The 19,655-nt window shown below is 41.3% G+C and overlaps 1 protein-coding gene across 4 annotated transcripts in view; it reads left to right on the forward strand.

The window, feature by feature from the left end:
- Window positions 1-1,804: 1,804 nt before the first annotated feature.
- The window catches only part of LOC133554655 (protein SON), a 128,698-nt gene continuing 110,847 nt past the window's right edge, over window positions 1,805-19,655 (forward strand). The window contains exons 1-14 of one of the 4 annotated variants that reach the window (XM_061903642.1): window positions 1,805-2,006; window positions 2,567-2,764; window positions 3,041-3,072; window positions 3,147-3,328; window positions 3,417-3,523; window positions 16,126-16,298; window positions 16,419-16,686; window positions 16,789-16,979; window positions 17,139-17,291; window positions 17,364-17,539; window positions 18,670-18,804; window positions 18,904-18,981; window positions 19,069-19,254; window positions 19,328-19,438. In XM_061903642.1, coding sequence (XP_061759626.1) covers window positions 1,924-2,006; window positions 2,567-2,764; window positions 3,041-3,072; window positions 3,147-3,328; window positions 3,417-3,523; window positions 16,126-16,298; window positions 16,419-16,686; window positions 16,789-16,979; window positions 17,139-17,291; window positions 17,364-17,539; window positions 18,670-18,804; window positions 18,904-18,981; window positions 19,069-19,254; window positions 19,328-19,438 — 2,073 coding nt within the window. In that variant the 5' untranslated portion in view covers window positions 1,805-1,923. Of the gene's footprint in view, window positions 2,082-2,566; window positions 2,765-3,040; window positions 3,073-3,146; window positions 3,329-3,416; window positions 3,524-16,125; window positions 16,299-16,418; window positions 16,687-16,788; window positions 16,980-17,138; window positions 17,292-17,363; window positions 17,540-18,669; window positions 18,805-18,903; window positions 18,982-19,068; window positions 19,255-19,327; window positions 19,439-19,655 lie in introns of all 4 variants that reach the window. The other 3 variants (XM_061903639.1, XM_061903640.1, XM_061903641.1) reach the window with 3 other exon arrangements.

A 19,655-nucleotide genomic window follows, 5' to 3' on the forward strand; every position in this document is an offset into this window, starting at 1 on the left:
TACATGTTGTATAAGGCGTCAAAGGCAATAGCTTCATAGCACGCCCTAATTATTGTTAATTGGGTGACCGCCAGCAGATATTTGCGAGAATGTTAGCAGCACCTTTTGTCTTCTTCGTTTTGTGACACAGGTCAAAAGGGCTCTTTGAGTGGTAAAGGTTGCTGAACCCTGAAAGATTAGATTAGATTTGATAGTACTTTATTTATTCCGTCAGGAGAGTTCCTCCAGGAAAATGTAATATTACCGAATGGTTCAACCGCCACTCGCCCGAATCTATTTAAAATCGAATTTTTTGTCATGTCACCCGCCCGACCCGCGGTTTATCCGCGGAGTCCGCGGATGAGACCGCAAACCGCTTATCTCTACACGACGGTGAAATTGTTGTTACTTAAGAATGAGGAGGACCCATACAGGGCAATGTTAGCATACAGAGTCACACCATTGCACCATGGGCTGTCACCAAGCGAGCTCCTATTGGGAAGGCGTCTCCGCTCGCCGCTACCAAAAAAAGGACTATCAGCTGAAATGCACACATGCTCAGAAATTTGACAGCAGACACCAGGCCCCACAAAAGCCCGAGTTGAGGCCTGGACAGTCAGTATGGATATCTCCTTCCAAACAAACAGCTACAGTGATCAGGAAGGCCAACACGCCATGCTCCTATCTGGCCGACACTGGACCAGAGGAGGTGAGGAGAAACAGGGCTCACCTTCAGGCTCTCCCCGAGCCACAGCTCCAGCCACAGTCGGCTCCACAAGAGCCATCAACCCCACAAAAGGAACACAGAACAGAAGGGCAAGCAACACCAGGTACACCAATCAGAGAGCAGGTAACTCAGACACCGAAAGCAAGAGATGCTCCAAGACGGCAGGTAAAGCCACTGGGGTGGCTTAAAGACGATGTCTCGTGAAAGGCGAGAAATAACAAAACACATCTTGTGTAATGTTGAAGCCTAAAAAGGCAATTGCTGTTTGATTGTAAGTTGGCAACTCTGTTGTTTTGTTTTGTTGTTGTTGGAGCTTTTTGAATTGGGACAGCCTTCGCACATTTTGATGCTGTCAGCACCTCACAAATCAGTGCAAAGTGTGCAGTTGCAGAATTGTGACATAGTTGTCACTACACGATCGGTACCAGAAGAAACAATCGGTCCATGTATGCGTGAAGATATGTCACTTCCATCAACTGGTTTTACGAGTTTTTTCATGCATGCCCACTGTTACCACTTTTATAATCTTTATTTGAATAACACCATTATATAAAATAATACATCCAAAACAAACAAAAAAAGGCGTTTTTATTTAAACTCTTTATTTATATTGAAACAGTACAGAAACCTGAACAATGTGCTCAGCACCCTTGAACGGGAAAAAAAACATCTATTTTTGGTACTTTATTTACATCAAATTACAACACAATACTAATCATTTAAAGGTCTATTTTTGGTCATGCAGCAGATATGAGTTTAAGTTACAATAAGTGCTTTGTTTAAAATAAATCAACATTTAAAAAAAATAAAATAATGTCAAACTCACTTCGACTGATGGGAGTTAGTGACGCCCCCGTGCGTCATTAGCTGCAATGACAGCAGAGTGAAAGTTGTTGAAAATGTGGCGATAATATCCAATGTTTTTTTTTAATCCCCCTTGTGTTCGTATTTATATTATTGTTCTGTTTTACTCCTAAGTAAGCTATTTTTATACAAAACATCCCTTAAACATTGAAATATAACAGAAAATTACGTCGTGAAAAAAAAATGTATGTCCAGGAAGTGACGCAGTTTTCGTGCACGCGTGGACCGAAATGTCTTCCGGTACCGATCGGGTGGCGACAACAGCTTGTCTATAGTTGTGACAGAAAGAAGAACACCGGAACCCCAACTGCGCAACACAGTTCCTCGACGGACATCCAGCGACACACCTTAAAATGGCAGCTAACATCGAGCAAATCTTCCAAGATTTTATTTGGAATAAAATCAGAGAATTTGAACACCAGAATGTGGACGCAACGTATGATATTATTATTTTTTTGCATGCACTTTAGCTATTCTTGTCCAAACGTGATTGGCCTTCAGTATTGCGACGGTAAAAGTGACTGTTTAACAATATTTACGTTAGTTTATCCTACTTAAACGTAATCAACACATAGATCATGCAGTGTTAGCTGAGTTATGTGGCTAACGGCTAAGTTGTTTGGCGGGTTGAGCCATATGTTATGTATAAATAGCTCAAACTGTTATATATTCAAGACGGTGCTGATGGTTATGCCTACTTCGGCACAGTCAAACAAATACACATATTTTTGAATAACTGATTGTGGTTTACAATGTTATAGACCTGCACTGCTTTTTAATGCGAGACGTTTACAATGGTATTTACCGCTGTACATTTATGAGGATGATGTACGATTGAAATGTAGTCAATTTATTACTTCCCGGATTGTGTTTGTTAAATTGTTAAAATCAAACAGAACTATCTGTGAATGGGAGACTATGTTAATGTGGCTATTGTGTACTATTCATTTGATTTGAACGTGTCTTTTATTTATATTTTCATATTTACTGTTATAGCTGTGCTGCACATGCTGATTCTTGCAGTGAAATGGTCTCTGGAGACGAAAAGATTGATGGCAGGAGTTCACAGAAGAAACACAAGAAACACAAAAAACATAAAAGTAAGAAGAAGAAAAAGAACAGAGAGAAGGAGGAAAAAGACAGCAGGGTAAATTCTATGAAAAGTTTGGACGCACAAACACAATCTCCCTCCAGGTAAGACAGTACACCAATATGTAGATTTCTTAACGTGCTGATGTTTGATCTCAAAATAAACACTTTTTCATCGGTTTGCCATGGTACATTTGCTAGTCTGTTTCACCTACTTTAATGGAATAATTGATATAATAGTCTGCACATGTATATAATTGTCTATAGATAATTAAATAAATTACACATGTCATTGGAACCCTGGCACAAACCCATCTGACCCTTACTTCTGCTTTATTACTACATTTAAGTTTTTGAAAATCTGTCCCCATTTTTCAACAGAACAAGATCCTCAACAGTCACAGAGCAGCAGGGTAAGCATTGTCCTTCTGATATAAAATCAGAAATTTCAATTATCTTAGCACTGGCTGTTGACCTGTTTTTCAAGATGATGATAGTAGTTCCAGAAGTCACAAGCACAAAACAGGACGGAGGAGGAAGAAGAAGAGGCACAAACATGAGGGACGAGAAAACTCCTCTGATTTTGACACAAAGGAACGAGGGACTAAAACTGATGAACGTTTCTTGTCAAGGCAACATGAGCAGCTGCCTGATATCATTCCAAAACAGGTAAAATAATAATAAATAAATGAAAATGGTGATGTAATATACGAGCAAAACTTGAAGAAAAAAATTACCTGTCGGTTGTATCTTTCAGGACAGTTCCAATAAACAAAAAACAGATGACAATAGTTGGAGCCCGTCCCGTTCACATTCTAACTGTTCACATTCCGGTTTAGAGAGGTGGACCTCTCGACCTTGCAGGTAAAAATCCAGATCTTGTTCACAATCTGCTTCATAAGGTCACAGCAACGGGTACAGTTACTGAGTGAGACATTCAATTCCGGTCAGAGGTTTCCAGTAGGTCCTAGCATATTTGAGATTTAGCTTACTTGTGGTAAAAAATGGTTTTATAACTTTGTTTTGTTTTACAGAAAACACCTCATTCACCCAAAGTTAGGAATTATTTAAACTAGGGGTGTAACCATTATTTTATTTTATTTGATTCGATATTTGTAATACATTCAGGGCTTTATTTTAGAAAATACAATAAAAACAATACAGTAACTTTTTTGCAAAACAAATCAAGCAGTGTGACTGTGAAATAAATACTGGATACTGGACATTGTAGGATTAGTTTCCCATTTTCCTGTTATTTCTTGTAAGGGAATTATGTATAAATTAATTACGGATACAAACAAGCAAAAAAACAGCAACTGCCAATAAATTCAAATTTTCTTCGAAGAAAGTGTAACCAACACTTTAGGTTGAATTAACAGAAGGAAACATTTCCTGATCACATTTTAAGCATTGAATATATTTTAAATAGAAGTACAGTAACCAACATTTTAAGAGTAGATTTACGTGCTAAATAAAGTACCCTGACCCGGCCGTACAGTATCTGTTCTCCACCCTCGCATCGCCAATGATGGACAGCGTCCCAGGTGCGCAGAAACATGTAAGCTCCCCAACCGTATTGATGGCATTGGTCACTCGCTTTGTAATTTCCATAGCCTTCTTGATCTATCTCTTCTATTTATTTGTTTTCCATCAAAGGATGTCTCGCGGTAACACGCACTGCTCTCACTTCCATTGTTTCGACCGTGTCTTCAATGGTTTAAAGTTGAGCTACGGCTTTATTATTAGATTGTGTTGTTTCTCTTTATTGTGGCTTTTGCAATCGCGCTGTAGCTGAAATTTATGATATTGAAATGCCTGGTTTGGGAAGGAAGAGACATAATCCGAATCAAAATCAGAATACCTTTGTTGTCATTGTATGGAAACAACCAAATTGGACCGCAATCCAGCTCAGTGCTTTTAAAACAAACCTACATAAAATAGTCATAAGACAACAAACAATAATAAAACAATTTAAAATTTAAAAGCATAATAAAATGTTAAAAACATTGCACAGTAGATCTCTATCAGAGGTAAGCAAATAATAAGTGCAGAGTTTAGGGCAATAACAGCTCTAGGATAGGTCAGTATTGACTCAACAGAGCAGCGATAGGACAGGAGCAGGTTGCCAGCCAGATCTATTTTCCCAGCCTTCTCAGAAAATACAGACTTCGCTGACCTTTTTTCTGGACTGCAGTGGCGATGCTTTTCCAAGTTATGTTGCTTGAGATGTTCACATTTCAGAAAGTTGCACTCTTGAGACCCTTTACCACCTCCTCTCCCATGATGTAGATGGGCTAGATGGGCTTGGTGATTTTTTTTCCTGAAATCAACAATCAGCTCCTTGGTTTTTGTGGGATTGAGAATGAGGTTGTTTTTGGCATAGTGGTCTGACAGTCCCTTCACCTCTTCTCTATAGGCAGTCTCGTCCCCTTCTGTGATGAGCCTCACCACTGTATTATCATCCGCAAATTTGATTATGGAATTGCTAGGACAGATAGAAATACAGTCATGGGTGTAAAGACTGAAAAGCAAGGGGCTCAAAACACAGCCCAGTGCTGACGAGGTCAGCACTGTTGCTGACCTTGAGGGTTGAGGGCGGTTCGTTAGAAAGTCCTTAATCCAGTAATACAACCCCGTTTCCATATGAGTTGGGAAATTGTGTTGGATGTAAATGTAAACGGAATACAATGATTTGCAAATCATTTTCAACCCATATTGAATTGAATGCACTACTAAGACAAGATATTTGATGTACAAATTCATAAACTTTATTTTTTTTGTGCAAATAATAATTAACTTACAAACCCCGTTTCCATATGAGTTGGAAAATTGTGTTAGATGTAAATATAAACGCAATACAATGATTTGCAAATCCTTTTCAACCCATATTCAGTTAATTATGCTACAAAGACAAAATATTTGATGTTCAAACTGATAAACCTTTTTTTTGCAAATAATCATTAACTTTAGAATTTGATGCCAGCAACACGTGACAAAGAAGTTGGGAAACGTGGCAATAAATACTGATAAAGTAGAGGAATGCTCATCAAACACTTATATGGAACATCCCACAGGTAGGTGTGCAGGCTAATTGGGAACAGTTGGGTGCCATGATTGGGTGTAAAAGCAGCTTCCATGAAATGCTAAGTAATTCACAAACAAGGATGGTGCGAGGGTCACCACTTTGTAAGCAAATTGTCGAACAATTTTAGAACAACATTTCTCAACGAGCTATTGCAAGGAATTTATGGATTTTACCATCTACGGTCCGTAAAATTATCAAAAAGTTCAGAGAATCTGGAGAAATCACTGCACGTAAGCGATGATATTACGGACTTTTGATCCCTCAGGCTGTGCTGCATCAAAAACCGACATCAGTGTGTAAAGGATATTATCACATGGGCTCAGGAACACTTCAAAAAACAATTGTCAGTAACTAAAGTTGGTCGCTACATCTATAAGTGCAAGTTAAAACTACTATGCAAAGCCAAACCCACTTATCAACAATATCCTGAAACGCAGCCGGCTTGGCTGGGCCCGAGCTCACCTAAGATGGACTGATGCAAAGTGGAAAGGTGTTCTGTCGTGTGACGAGTCCACATTTCAAATTATATTTGGAAACAGGGGACGTGGTACCCTCCAGAACAAAGAGGAAAATAACCATTCGGATTGTTATAGGCGGAAAGTTCAAAAGCCAGCATCTGTGATGGTATGGGGGTGTATTAGTGCCCAAGGCATGGGTAGCTTATACATCTGTGAAGGCACCATTAATGCTGAAAGGTCCATACAGGTTTTGGAGCAACATATGTTGTCATCCAAGCAACGTTATCATGGAAACCCCTGCTTATTTCAGCAAAACAAGTGTGACAACAGCGTGAATTTCTAAATCAAGAGTGCGGGTACTTTCCTGGCCCTCCTGCAGTCCAGACCTGTCTCCCATCGAAAATGTGTGGCGCATTATGAAGCGTAAAATACGACAGCTGAGACCCCAGACTGTTGAACGACTGAAGCTCTACATAAAACAGAAATGGGAAAGAATTCTACTTTCAAAGCTTCAACAATTAGTTTCCTCAGTTCCCAAACGTTTATTGAGTGTTGTTAAAAGAAAAGGGTGATATAACACAGTGGTGAACATGTCCTTTCCCAACTACTTCTGCATGTGTTACAGCCATGAAATTCTAAGTTAATTATTATTTGCAAAACAAAATAAAGTTTATGAGTTTGAACATCAAATATCTTGTCTTTGTAGTGCATTCAATTGAATATGGGTTGAAAAGGATTTTCTAATCATTGTATTCCGTTTATATTTACATCTAATACAATTTCCAAACTCATATGGAAACAAGGTTTTTTAGAATTTCATGGGTGCAACACGTACCAAAGTAGTTGGGAAAGGACATGTTCACCTCTGTGTTACATCACCTTTTCTTTTAACAACACTCAATAAACGTTTACAAACTGAGGAAATTAATTGTTGAAGCTTTGAAAGTGGAATTCTTTCCCATTCTTGTTTTATGTAGAGCTTCAGTCGTTCAACAGTCCGGGGTCTCCGCTGTCGTATTTTACGCTTCATAATGCGCCACACATTTTCGATGGGAGACAGGTCTGGACTGCAGGCGGGCCAGGAAAGTACCCGCAGTCTTTTTTTACAAAGCCACGCTGTTGTAACACTTGTCTTGCTGAAATAAGCAGGGGCGTCCATGATAACGTTGCTTCGATGACAACATATTTTTCTCCAAAACCTGTATGGACCTTTCAGCATTAATGATGCCTTCACAGATGTGTAAGTTACCCATGCCTTGGGCACTAATACACCCCCATACCATCACAGATGCTGCCTTTTGAACTTTGCGCTTGTAACAGTCCGAATGGTTATTTTCCTCTTTGTTTTGGACGACACGACGTTCACCGTTTCCAAAAAACATTTTGAAATGTGGACTCGTCAGACCACAGAACACCTTTCCACTTTGCATCATTCCATCTTAGGTGAGCTCGGGCCCAGCCAAGCCGGCTGCGTTTCAGGATATTGTTAAGTGGGTTTGGCTTTGCAAAGTAGAGTTTTAACTTGCACTTACAGATGTAGCGACCAACTGTAGTTACTGACAGTGGTTGTATGGAGTGTTCCTGAGCCCATGTGGTGATAACCTTTACACACCGATGTCGGTTTTTGATGCAGTACCACCCGAGGGATCAAAAGTCCGTAATATCACCGCTTACGTGCAGTGATTTCTCCAGATTCTCTGAACTTTTTGATCATTTTACGGACCGTAGATGGTAAAATCCATAAATTCCTTGCAATAGCTCGTTGAGAAATTGTGTTTCTAAAACTGTTCGACAATTTGCTTACAAAGTGGTGACCCTCACACCATTCTTGTTTGTGAATTACTTAGCATTTCATGGAAGCTGCTTTTATACCCAATCATGGCACCCAACTGTTCCCAATTAGCCTGCACACCTACCTGTGGGATGTGCCATATAAGTGTTTGATGAGCATTCCTCAACTTTATCAGTATTTATTGGCGCCTTTCCCAACTTCTTTGTCATGTGTTGCTGGCATCAAATTTTAAAGTTAATGATTATTTGCAAAAAAAATGTTTATCAGTTTGAACATCAAATTTGTTGTCTTCGTAGCATAATTAACTGAATATGGGTTGAAAATGATTTGCAAATCATTGTATTCAGTTTACATTTACATCTAACACAATTTCCCAACTCATGTGGAAAAGGGGTTTGTAGATCTGTTGAGACAGTCCTAACTCCAACAGCTTGGGAATCAGTCTGTTCGACAGAATGGTGTTAAAGGCACTACTGAAGTCAATGAAGAGTAGCCAGACATAGCTCCTTGGCTTTTCCCGATGTGTAAGTGTGGAATGGAGTACTGTTGGTATGACATCATATGTAGATCGGTTTGCTCTATATGCAAACTGGTGAGGGTCGAGTGTAGGTGGTATGAAAGCGGTGATATGGCTTCGGACCAGTTTTTCAAAGCACTTCATGATGTGTAAGAGCAACTGGCCGGTAGTCATTTGGGCTGCTGGCGTTTCCCTTCTTTGGCAGGGGGATAATTGTGGAAGACTTTAGTCAAGGTGGAGTCACGCCCTGTGATAGGGACAGGTTGAATATCTTAGTAAAGACATTCGCCAGTTGGTCCGCACAGTCCTTCAGAACCCTTCCTGTCATGCCTTCTGGTCCCGCCGCTTTCCTTGGGTTTACAGCTCACAGTGTGCGCCTGACGTCCTGCACCTGTACCGTGAGGAAGTCGCTGCCATGCACTGGTGGCTGTGGTGAGGCCTCCGGTTTCTCCACCTCAACACCGCTGGCTGCAGTGCGGTTGCTGGTTTTGTAGTTGGTGATGTGTTGGACCCCTTGCCACATCTGTCTTGTGTTATTACTGCTGAAGTGACCCTCAATCTTCTGCTTGTATGTCGCTTTAGCCCTCCTAATACCTTTGTCCAAACGTATTCTTGACGCCTTGTAGAGTGCCTCGTCTCCATTTCTGAAAGAACTATTTCTCTCCTTCAACAGGATTTTGACCTCTATAGTCATCAAGGGTTTCTGGTTAGGGTACACCCGGATACACCTGTCCACTGTGACTGTGTCTACACTGTTTGATGTAGCCTAAAACAGATGAGGAGTACATTTCCAGGTCCTGGTGTGCAAAGATGTCCCAGTCGGTGCTTTCAAAGCAGTCTTGTAATTGCTCCGTAGCTCCATCTGGCCACCTTTGAACAGTCCTTGTTGTGGGGGGAGCTGTTTTCCTGAAGGGGGTGTATACTGGTGTCATGAGCAGGGACATGTGATCTGAGAAGGCACGGTGTGGTAGTTGTAGAGCCCTATAGCCCTATAGCCCTGCTTTATGTTAGAGTCGACTTTATCCAGGATGTTTACACCTCTGGTGGCACATTTTACATGCTGATGGAATTTGGCCAGTACTACTTTATGCTCAGCATGGTCTAAATCCCCCGCAATCACATGTACTCCCTCTGCATGGTTGTTTAGCTGAAGTCTAATTGCGTCATACATGTGAGTAAGGGCTGAACTAGTATTTGCCTCATGTGGTATGTACACAGCAGTTACCATGACAACAGTAAACTCCCTTGGAATGTATAGGGGTCTGCACTTGACACTTGTCACATACTGTAGATCTGGAGAGCAGTGGCTGTCAAAGATGGTGGAGTTAGTGCATCAGCTGTTATTTACGTATATGCATACGCCCCCTCCTCTACTTTTCCCGGAAACGCTGTTTCTGTCTTGCCTTTGTACTGTGTGCCTTCTTAGCTCAATAGCTGTGTCTGGTATAGACGAGTAGAGCCAAGACTCGGTTATCACCTTAACACAACAGTCCTGGATGAGTTTGTTACCTGCGGTCCACAGTTTCAGCTCGTCCATTTTGTTCACGATGGACCTGACATTCGAGAAGAAAATGCCGGAAAGCGGTGGTTTATATGGCCGCTTTCTAAGCTACACGAGAACGTCTGCTCGGCAGCCTCGCTTTTGTCTTCTCTCCCTGCGCCGACGTCTCCTGATGCCTGCAGGTATGACAATTCACGGTGAGCCCGATCTGCGGGCTATGTCCTGCGGTATGTTGTGCGAGTGTATAAAGTCCTTGTTTATCGGTTGTTTCGTCCGCAGTCAAATGCCTACGAGAGCTTGCCGGCTGTAGACAGGGTTTGCGCGACTGACGGTAGTTGACAAACAAAACATTACTTACAAAACCATTAACAAAAAGCACTGAAAAGGAGAGCTGAAAGCCGCAGCGACCGTGCGCGCTGCCATCTTTACCATGTAAAAGACAGTTGGGGATACACTCTGTCTCAGACGGTTTAGCAAGCGGTAACAAACTCAGTGTCAAAACACACATTAATACTGTTCGCCACAACTTATGTTTAAGTACTGAGCACACAAACACTCGCGGGAATTCTTGCACACTCCCACTCTTGCACACGTCACAAACAACAGCACCTTCCCTTAAATAGGTCACAGATTACTATTGTCTTGCGGCGTTTGCGTTTGTTCTAACCTTTCTCGACCGCCGTCTATGTCCGCCAATTTTCTTTTGATGATGCCACAGACGAGAAAATAGACTTAACATTTAAATATCTTTATTATTACATGTACTAAACTTCTTATCAATTTTGCCGTGCATTTCTAGTATCAATCGATTCCCTTATAAAACAATATTTGATCGATACCAATCTCTTGGAAGGTAAACTTGCCGAGCACAGATCATTATACTTATTTTACTTATTTCATTCTTATTTTATTACACTAAATTTAAGAATATAAATTGACATATCAATGTATTGATCATTCGTTACACCGGTAATTGTTTTTAGCAAGCAACCTAGCTAAATAACACGTAATGATGTTACATCAATGCAGGATCGTGTCAGTGTTGTGTGTTAACCACAATTACTGAAGTGTATAGTGTCTCTAAAAAAAAGCCTTAAAATGTACTGCAAAGTGAACTCAAGTTCATATATGTCCGTAATTCATTATCATCTACAAAATATAAGCGGCGTGACATTGTTTAAGAAGGCAGTGCCAGTGTTTATTGTTAGCTGTAGCTAGTGTAGTTTTGACAACCAACTGTATTGAAATTTAACATCAAAACTTGCAGCGAGGTAAACAAAAGTTAATATATAATCTGAAATAATTACTGGAGTAGACTACTACAGCAGGCACATAGTGTTGATTATGTAGAGGCAGCTTGGAAAACATCTTCTCAGATAAGCTGGCCAGGATGACCCAGTGGTTTGCAAAGCAGCATACCACCGTTTTGCCAATTTTGAGTGAGCCGGGGGAGGCCCCACAACAGATGTAAGAACGGTTAAAAGGCTAGCCTTTGACTGCAATCCCAAAAGTTCAATCAATCACATTGTCACTCATTAGCAGTGTTTGTAATAACAGCGTTATTTAATAATAGCCTTATTAATGCTGTTACTTTTACTAGTAAGGAGTAGTCCAATTACTACATTCATTTATGTTGCAACACAGATGTGGCATACTACTTTTTATATGGTTTTATGGCAACATGACAAGTGTTATAAACACAGAAAGTTCAATGTAGGAAATATAGACCTATCCTAAAAATTTGAATGTCATAGAATAGAATAGAAAGTACTTTATTGATCCCTGGGGGAAATTTTGCACCACAGTTCGCTCACAAGAAATACTATACAGCATTATTCACATGTGAATAATATAAATATATTATAGATATATTCTACATTTAAGTGCAGTCAAGAAGGAACGTATGCATTATACAGTCTGATGGCTGTCAGTATGAAGGACCTCCTGTGTCTTTCCATTTTGCATTTTGGGAGTCTGAGCCTTCCCTTCTCTCCGCCAGGTCCGAGTGTAGTGGATGTGGGGTGTTGTCCATAATGGCTTGGAGCTTTGCTAGACTTCTCCTCTCTGACACCACCACCAGAGAGTCTAGCTCCACTCCCACCTCGTTACTGGCTTTCTTTGCCAGCTTGTCCAGCCTTTTTGTGTCCCTCGTCATCAGTCCGGTGCCCCAGCAGGCCACAGGGTACAAGAAGGCGCCTGCCACCACCGACTCGTAGAACATCTTCATCATCTTTGTACAGACGTTGAAGGATCCTAGCCTCCTGAGGAAGTAGAGGCGGCTCTGTCCCTTCTTGTAGAGTGCCTCAGCGTGTTTTGACCTATTCAGCTTGTTGTCGATGTGTACTCTGAGGTTTTTATAATCCTCAACCATGTCCACATCGACCCCCCTGATGGAAACAGGGGTCGCAGGAGTAGTCCTCCTTCCCAGGTCCACAACCAACTCCTTGGTCTTCGTCCCATTGAGTTGGAGGTGGGGTTTCGGGGTGGCAATGACCAAGAAGAACGCGGAGTTGGAATATGATTACAACACTTTATGTACATATTTTTATACATATTTGTATAATATTTACATATTTATATAATATGTAACTACAAGCTCCATTCACAGACAGAGTCCCATTGCTTTTATTAGCGGTCGAGCGAGTCAAAACATTATTTTTAAATTTTTTTAAAGCATTTTTTTATATTTGTGGCGGCCGTAATTCTTTCGTGGCGGGCCGCCACAAATAAATGAATGTGTGGGAAACCCTGGTCTTTATGATATGGGAGGTTAAAGCCACCGGCCTTTATTCCTTCGACGTGCTGGGTCGCGTGCACTTGGCGATGGGGACCACGCATGAGGTTTTCCACAGTGTGGGGACTTTCTGCAGCCTAAGGCTCATGTTAAAGATGTGTTGAAGCATACCACACAGCTGTGGGGCGCAGGCCTTTAGCACCTTGGGGCTCACATCGTCAGGACCTGCGGCCTGCTTGTGTGTAACTTCTTTAGCTGTGCATTCACCTGTTCTGCAGACAGACACGCTGGGGGGGTCTAAGGCTGTTGGGGGAGGGAAGGGGGTCGTCAAGCTGAGGGTGAAGTGTTAAGTGGGGGGCGGGGGGTAGTCATTGGAGTTAGGAGGCTGTGAGGAGGAGGGTGGGTGTATTGGTTATCTGAAGTTGTCAGGGGGCTGGCTGGCATGTCTCGGGGGGGCAGGAACTTGTCGGAGCCACTGTGTCAAACCTGTTAAAGAACTGGTTTAGGTCATTGGCCCTCTCTTTATCTCCGTACACCCCGTTACCTCCTGACGGTTTGAGGCCTTTGATGGTCTGCATACCTCTCCAAACCGCCTTCATGTTGTTGTACTTCAGCTTCCCATTCAGCTTCCTCCTGTAGTTCTCGTTGGCCTCTCTGAGTGTGGTCTTCAGCAGCCCCTGAACTCTTTTCACCTCCTCCCTGTTACCAGCATTGAATGCCCTCTTCTTCTCATTCAGTAGAGCTTTGATGTCCTTGGTCACCCACGGCTTGTTGTTTGGGTAGCTGGTGACCGTCCTTGATGGGACATTTGAGTCAACACACAAGTTGATATAGTCTGTGATGCACTCTGTGAGCCCGTCAATGTCCTCTCCATGAGGCGCCATGAGCACCTGCCAGTCAGTTACCTCAACACAGCACTGCAGTGTCTCTTGGACCCCCTCTGACCACCTTATCACTGTTTTTTTGGTCACGGACTGTCTTTTGACTAGAGGCACATAACAGGGGTTGAGGTAAACAAGGTTGTGGTCTGACCGGCCCAGCTCTGGTAGTGGTATGGGGCTATATGCATCGTTGATGTTCGCAGGTCCAGGATCTTATATCCTCTGGTGTAGCAGCTGACATACTGGGTGAAGTTGGGTTGTGATTTGTCCTTAGTAACATGGTTAAAATCCCCCGAGATGAGAATGAGAGCTTTCGGGTGCTTGGTTTGGAGTGGTCTATTGAGCTGTGGATGACGTCACTGGCAGCTGCAGCGTTAGCAGAGGGGGGATCTATACAGCTATCATGATTACATGCAAATCTCCCTGGGCAAATAATATGGTCTGAGTCCTGCAGCTAACATCTCTATATTCGGGTCACAGTGGTTTGTAATATGACCGGGATGACAATATTTCTTATTAATAAACAAAGCAAGCCCCCCTCCTTTCCGTTTGCCGTTGGTTCGGTCCCGGTCAGCGCGCACACTTTGAAACCCGTTTATAGAGACGTTACCATCCGGAACATCGTCGTGCAGCCACGTCTCAGTAAAACACATTAGGCTACACTCACAATATTCTTTCTGACTACCGGCACGCACCAAATACTCATCCATTTTATTTGCCAGAGACTGCCCGTTACCTATGAAGACGGAAGGAAGATATGGTTTATCACTGCTCTCTCTCCTCGCTTCCGCTCTCATCTGTCTCGAACGTCTCCCTTTCCCTCGACTGTAACGAGTACCCCCATAAGTCCTTTTTAGCTCCTCCGGGATCTGGTTAGTTAGCGCCGGGTCCATTAGCTGGATGCTATCAACTAGCGTCGCTAACATCTTTTCCCTGGTGTAGATAAAGGAGCCTCTCCACTGTTGTTGTCCGTATGAGCTCTTCAGTAGTGTCCCCACTGTCAGTAGGACAAACAAATTAGTTCTGAACTGCATGTTTAGAAGGGCACAACTACATAAAAAGTAAATGTAGAGTAAAATGTAAAACTATAAAAAGTACAAAGTAAACAAAGAATAAAGACAAAAGACAAAAACGGAGCGAACTGCAGCTGCGGCCGTCTGGATCGACAACTAAATACTTGAAATTGTTTTAAGTTGTGGGCCTTGAAGCTGTTATCTAGGGAATTTTATCGTTTTGAATACAGTTATGGGAATAAACTTTTCCATGATATTCTAATTGTATTATTATTTATTACTAGGAGTGGAAGTAACAATCAGCACCACACTAAACAAACTTGATATCTAAAAGAAAGAAGGAGGCAACATCACACTGCAAACAAGATGTATAATACACGCACACACTACTATCATAATATGGGAATTATAAACAACAAATCAATGATTGTACTGACAAGCTTGCAATCTGACAATTTGGACAAGAATATATGAATGCCTTTGAAGCGCATTCAATTTCGATTAACAGGAGGTAAAAAAAAATCCAGTGAAAAGATTCAACAGAGCTGCTGTCACTGTCAGCAAACCCAACTTAGCTAAAATGCCGCTCTGACCACGCTCTTGCTGACGTCAGATGTCACTTGGCAACAGGCACCACCACCTTTTAAAGGCACACTCAACTGCATATGCCATATATTTGATATTTTTAAACATTGTTGTAAGTACCACATTAATAACTTTCCCTAGTAATTATTTATGTTTATTAAAGGATCATTCCATTAGTAATTAAGTTACTTGTCTGGTAAACTAACGAGTAACTATAATTAATGAATTTTTAAAAGTAGTTTTCAAAACACTGTTCATTGGTGATGAGTATCTACGGTGTTTTTTCTTTAAAATAAAACATTTGCGGGTGCTATTTCGGGCTTAAACTGGACTGTGCGTTTTTGTTGTTTTATGTTACTAAGGAACCGGCAATTGAAGAGAAAGGGTTCTGCAGATTAAATTAATCTAATTCGAACACTTTTTTTTTGCAAGTATAATTATAGCCCTTTTAATTATTCCATTAGTGAAGAAATATGTCAATGTGAAGGTAACGGTGTAGAAGTTCATCAAACGTAGACATTTTTATGGGTGTATCGTTTACTTCTGGTTTTTAGAGGGTTTTTTTTGTAATTGACCATAGAAAGTTTCCCCCTACAAAAGGCTGGATATACTTATTTGTAAACTTAACATAGGCATTACTGTCTTACTAGGTTTTGGCTCCTAATTATTTATTGAACAATTACTGTACATTTTCAATGTATAAAAAAATGGGTACACTGTGGAGTGAATTTCTTTAGAATGTACTCTAATATACAAAGGGGCAAATCATGCTCACAGGTTCATATATGTACATACACATTGATAAAGTAATGGTTACAATGCTATTGCCATTGAAAGGGTAGGTGTCAATAATCTCATTCCTTCCACCGTTATTTCCGTATTTTGTATGTCTTTGAATAGGTCCTTAGACAACAGAGATAGTTTGGACCCGTCTGCAGAGTTAAAAAAAAATATCTCAAAAGATAGCCAGCATCTGTCGCACAGTCCTAAAGGTGGAAACAAAGCAGAACTGCAGAGACTGGACCACGGTCACCAGCCAGCAGGGACAACAAGAGAAAGTTCATGTTGGAATGGTATATTATTATTTCCACTGTATGAAAATAAATGTGCCTTGGTTCTGCTGGTAGCTCTGCCCTACGGTGTTTTTATGCTCACACTGAAAACTATATTATTATTTTGTGCTACCACTGCAGATTGTCTTGCATCCGGGTCCCTGTTAAGCCCATCCGTTGAGTTGCAAGGTATTGCTGAGTACATTGTCCCACAGCTAAAAGGCTCAGAGACCGTCTCAGCACCTGAGAGAAAATCCCCTGCAACGATGAAGCTTAATACCACCATGACACTAAGGAGTGAAGAAGGAAAATCAGTGACCATGCAGAAAAAATCTAGGTCCCCTTCAAGGACCCTCAGGAAGAGGGCTAGATCCAGAAGCTCCCCAAGGAGAAAGAGTTATCGGTCAAGGTCAAATCCATTTAATTATTTTCCAATGTTACTGTTTTTTAAGAAATATTTTATATTTAATAAGTAATGTGAGGTAAGCGGAACTAAATATGGTCTATGCAGGTCCAGAAGTCGACAGTCACGGAGGTCATGTTGTACGTCACGAGATGGGGGAAGGCAGCCTACCTACAGCCAGAGGGACCGCTGGAAACGAGAGCCAAGCCACTCGCCTGTGCTTATCCTGCGCAAAAAAAGGTCCCCCACTTGCAAACATCGCACAGCTGCCAGCTGCCCTCAAAAAATCAGTGACCTAGGTCAGATATTATTCTTCCACTTTTTTGTTCCCGACCATTCAATTGTGCTGCAGTTTGTCTTATTAACTGCAGCCTACAATTAGCGCAGTGGAAAGGGACTATTTTCCTACACATAAATAAGTACTACTGTACTGTACTTTGTTTTTTGGTTTTCTTTAGGAAAGGAGCAGCTGTTGGAAATTGCAAAGGCCAATGCAGCTGTCATGTGTGCCAAAGCAGGTATGTCCATCCCTTCCAGCCTTAGGACCTCAATGCTGCCGTTGGCATTGCCAAACATGGCGATGAATGCTGCTATGGCCAGTATGACAGCAGGTATGACTAATAATGAAAGGAAAATATTAACACTACAGCAACTTTACATAATTGGTTGTATCTCTTTTACAGCCACCATGACCGCTGCCTTGTCCAACATTGGCACCCTGTCCTCACTATTGCCGCTGCCAACCATTCTCAACAAACCTGGTGCAAACCTTGCTCAGCCCATAAATGCTGCTTTTGAGGAAGCGAAAAAGAAAGTAGTGAAGCATGCTAACAGCATCAGCATTAAAGAGTTCACTGATGTAAGGCCCTGGATCAATAGATTTAACTCTGAAAAATGCAGACTTAACAAATCTTGTAGTTAGTATTACCAAATATTAGGTTCTAAGCAGAACCAAAACCAGGTTCCATAATGGCATCAACCTAAACAATATAAACCAGACCGAAAAAAATAAGTAGCTATCGGTGCCTCTTTTTGGTGCTAAATAATTGCAAACTTAGCCAACTGCAAAAAGTGCTTGGCTGTGATATTGTGCGTCTTGCAAAAATTATAGCTTTGCGACAAAGCATGTAGTTTGACACTTTTTAAATTTATTGCTGACCTTAACACTCCAACATCAGCCTTTATAACACAGCTACTGACACAGCGCTAACCATTAGCCTTCATAGCTAGCCACAACAAAAATACAACACTTGTATGTTCTCTATTTTCTGTATTGGTGCAAAAATGATTAATTGTGGATTTTTTTTCTTCTTTTTTGAATGTATTACTTGGAGCTTGCCACTTGCTTACAGTTACAATTTCACCAAAAATTGGTCTGAGGAATTTGTTTGGCGTTCAGGCTAGTCACTCCTGCCGTCCCACCGCGCTTACAGTACATACTAGGAGCGCATGCACACACACAAACGCAGTCCGAGAGAAGCAACTAACAATTTGGAGTTTTCTTGGTTACACATTTAATGATAGGTAACGTTAGCTTTTTCAAAACGCTATCATGGGTTAACACAATGACAACGCACGTGCATTTGTTCCGTAGTTTGGTCATTACATGCTAAAAGCAATAAGAGGTTGGGCTGCAATGCTTAAATTAAACACATTGGAAAGTTATGTTGCAAACAGCTCCTTGAATAACTGAAATAGTTCAATCAAAAGTTTGTTCAACTTCATGTCCCAAAGTACCATTAAAATAGTGTTATTAATTACAAAATGTATATGTTTTCCATTTATTAACTACTGATTTGGGCACTGTTTAAGCAGGCCACTGTTTTAAAAGTATTGATTTGGTACTAGAATCAGTTGAAATGGAAACGATACCCATTCCTTCCCAGGACAGCATCATTTAATGTTATTTAAGGTTTTAGTCCTATATATTTGTTTGATCTGTTTCAGCAGTTACATATTTGTCTATAATTGCCATGTTTGTGTCTTTAGAAGTGCAAGATGATTGTGGACAGCAAAGGCGAGCTGCCGGATGCATTACCGCATGTGTTGGTGGAGGAGGATGACGGGAAACCATGTGGGGGGTTGCTTCTGCGTGAACATAAAGCGATCAGCTTCAACATTAACGTAACACATTACACAAATTACATGCAAGCCTAAAATATTCTGATATTCTGACTTAATATGGAAATATTCTTATAATATTTTCCCTATCTTCATTACCAGAATACCACAGTACGACCAGCCGCTGCAGGCATGGCAAAAGAATTCCCAGTGTCTTCAGGATCTCAACACCGTAAAAAGGTATGAATGAAAGATTTAGAGGTAATTTAAAAAAAAACTGTCCTTGTGTTATGGATTGAGTGATTTCATGAAGTGTGTGCTTTCAAGGAGAGCAAGGCACTAAATGTCTATGGAGATTGGGTCCCAGTGGACAAAACATCAGTGGAAGCAAAAGCTGCCATTCCCATGGCGACAGTGAGCGCCAGTGAAACTCTGAACGCTCTAACATTACCTGGACAGTCTGAAGCATTGGCAGCAAATCACGACAGTGTTTTCCCTGACCAACCGCCACAGGTTCTGTTGCACTGAGGGTTTTTTTGTCTGTAAATTTTGCATGAATGACACCTATTACTACATGTCTTTGTAGCCTGTCGACATCTCTCAGGCTGTGAGTGAGAGAATCAAAGCTCAGAGGCGCTTAACCGAGAACCCCCTTGATGTCAGTGCCATCTGCATGCTTACCCGAGCCCAAGAGCAGGTATATCTTGATTATAATCATTTTGTTACATATTCAGAGATAAGCTTTCACACTAACGCTATCCTTCCTTTCCACTAGTACAGTTAGATAGAAAGCTACACCGAGAGAGAGGCACATAGACTTTATTATATCCAAGGGAATAAGGTGATATGTGTCTGCTTTTGGTTTTGTATTTGTAATACACCTTCATAGCTTTTTTCTAAACTGTAAAATGTTT

Source organism: Nerophis ophidion, linkage group LG06, assembly GCF_033978795.1.
Source record: "Nerophis ophidion isolate RoL-2023_Sa linkage group LG06, RoL_Noph_v1.0, whole genome shotgun sequence".
Classification (NCBI taxonomy): Eukaryota; Metazoa; Chordata; class Actinopteri; order Syngnathiformes; family Syngnathidae; genus Nerophis; species Nerophis ophidion.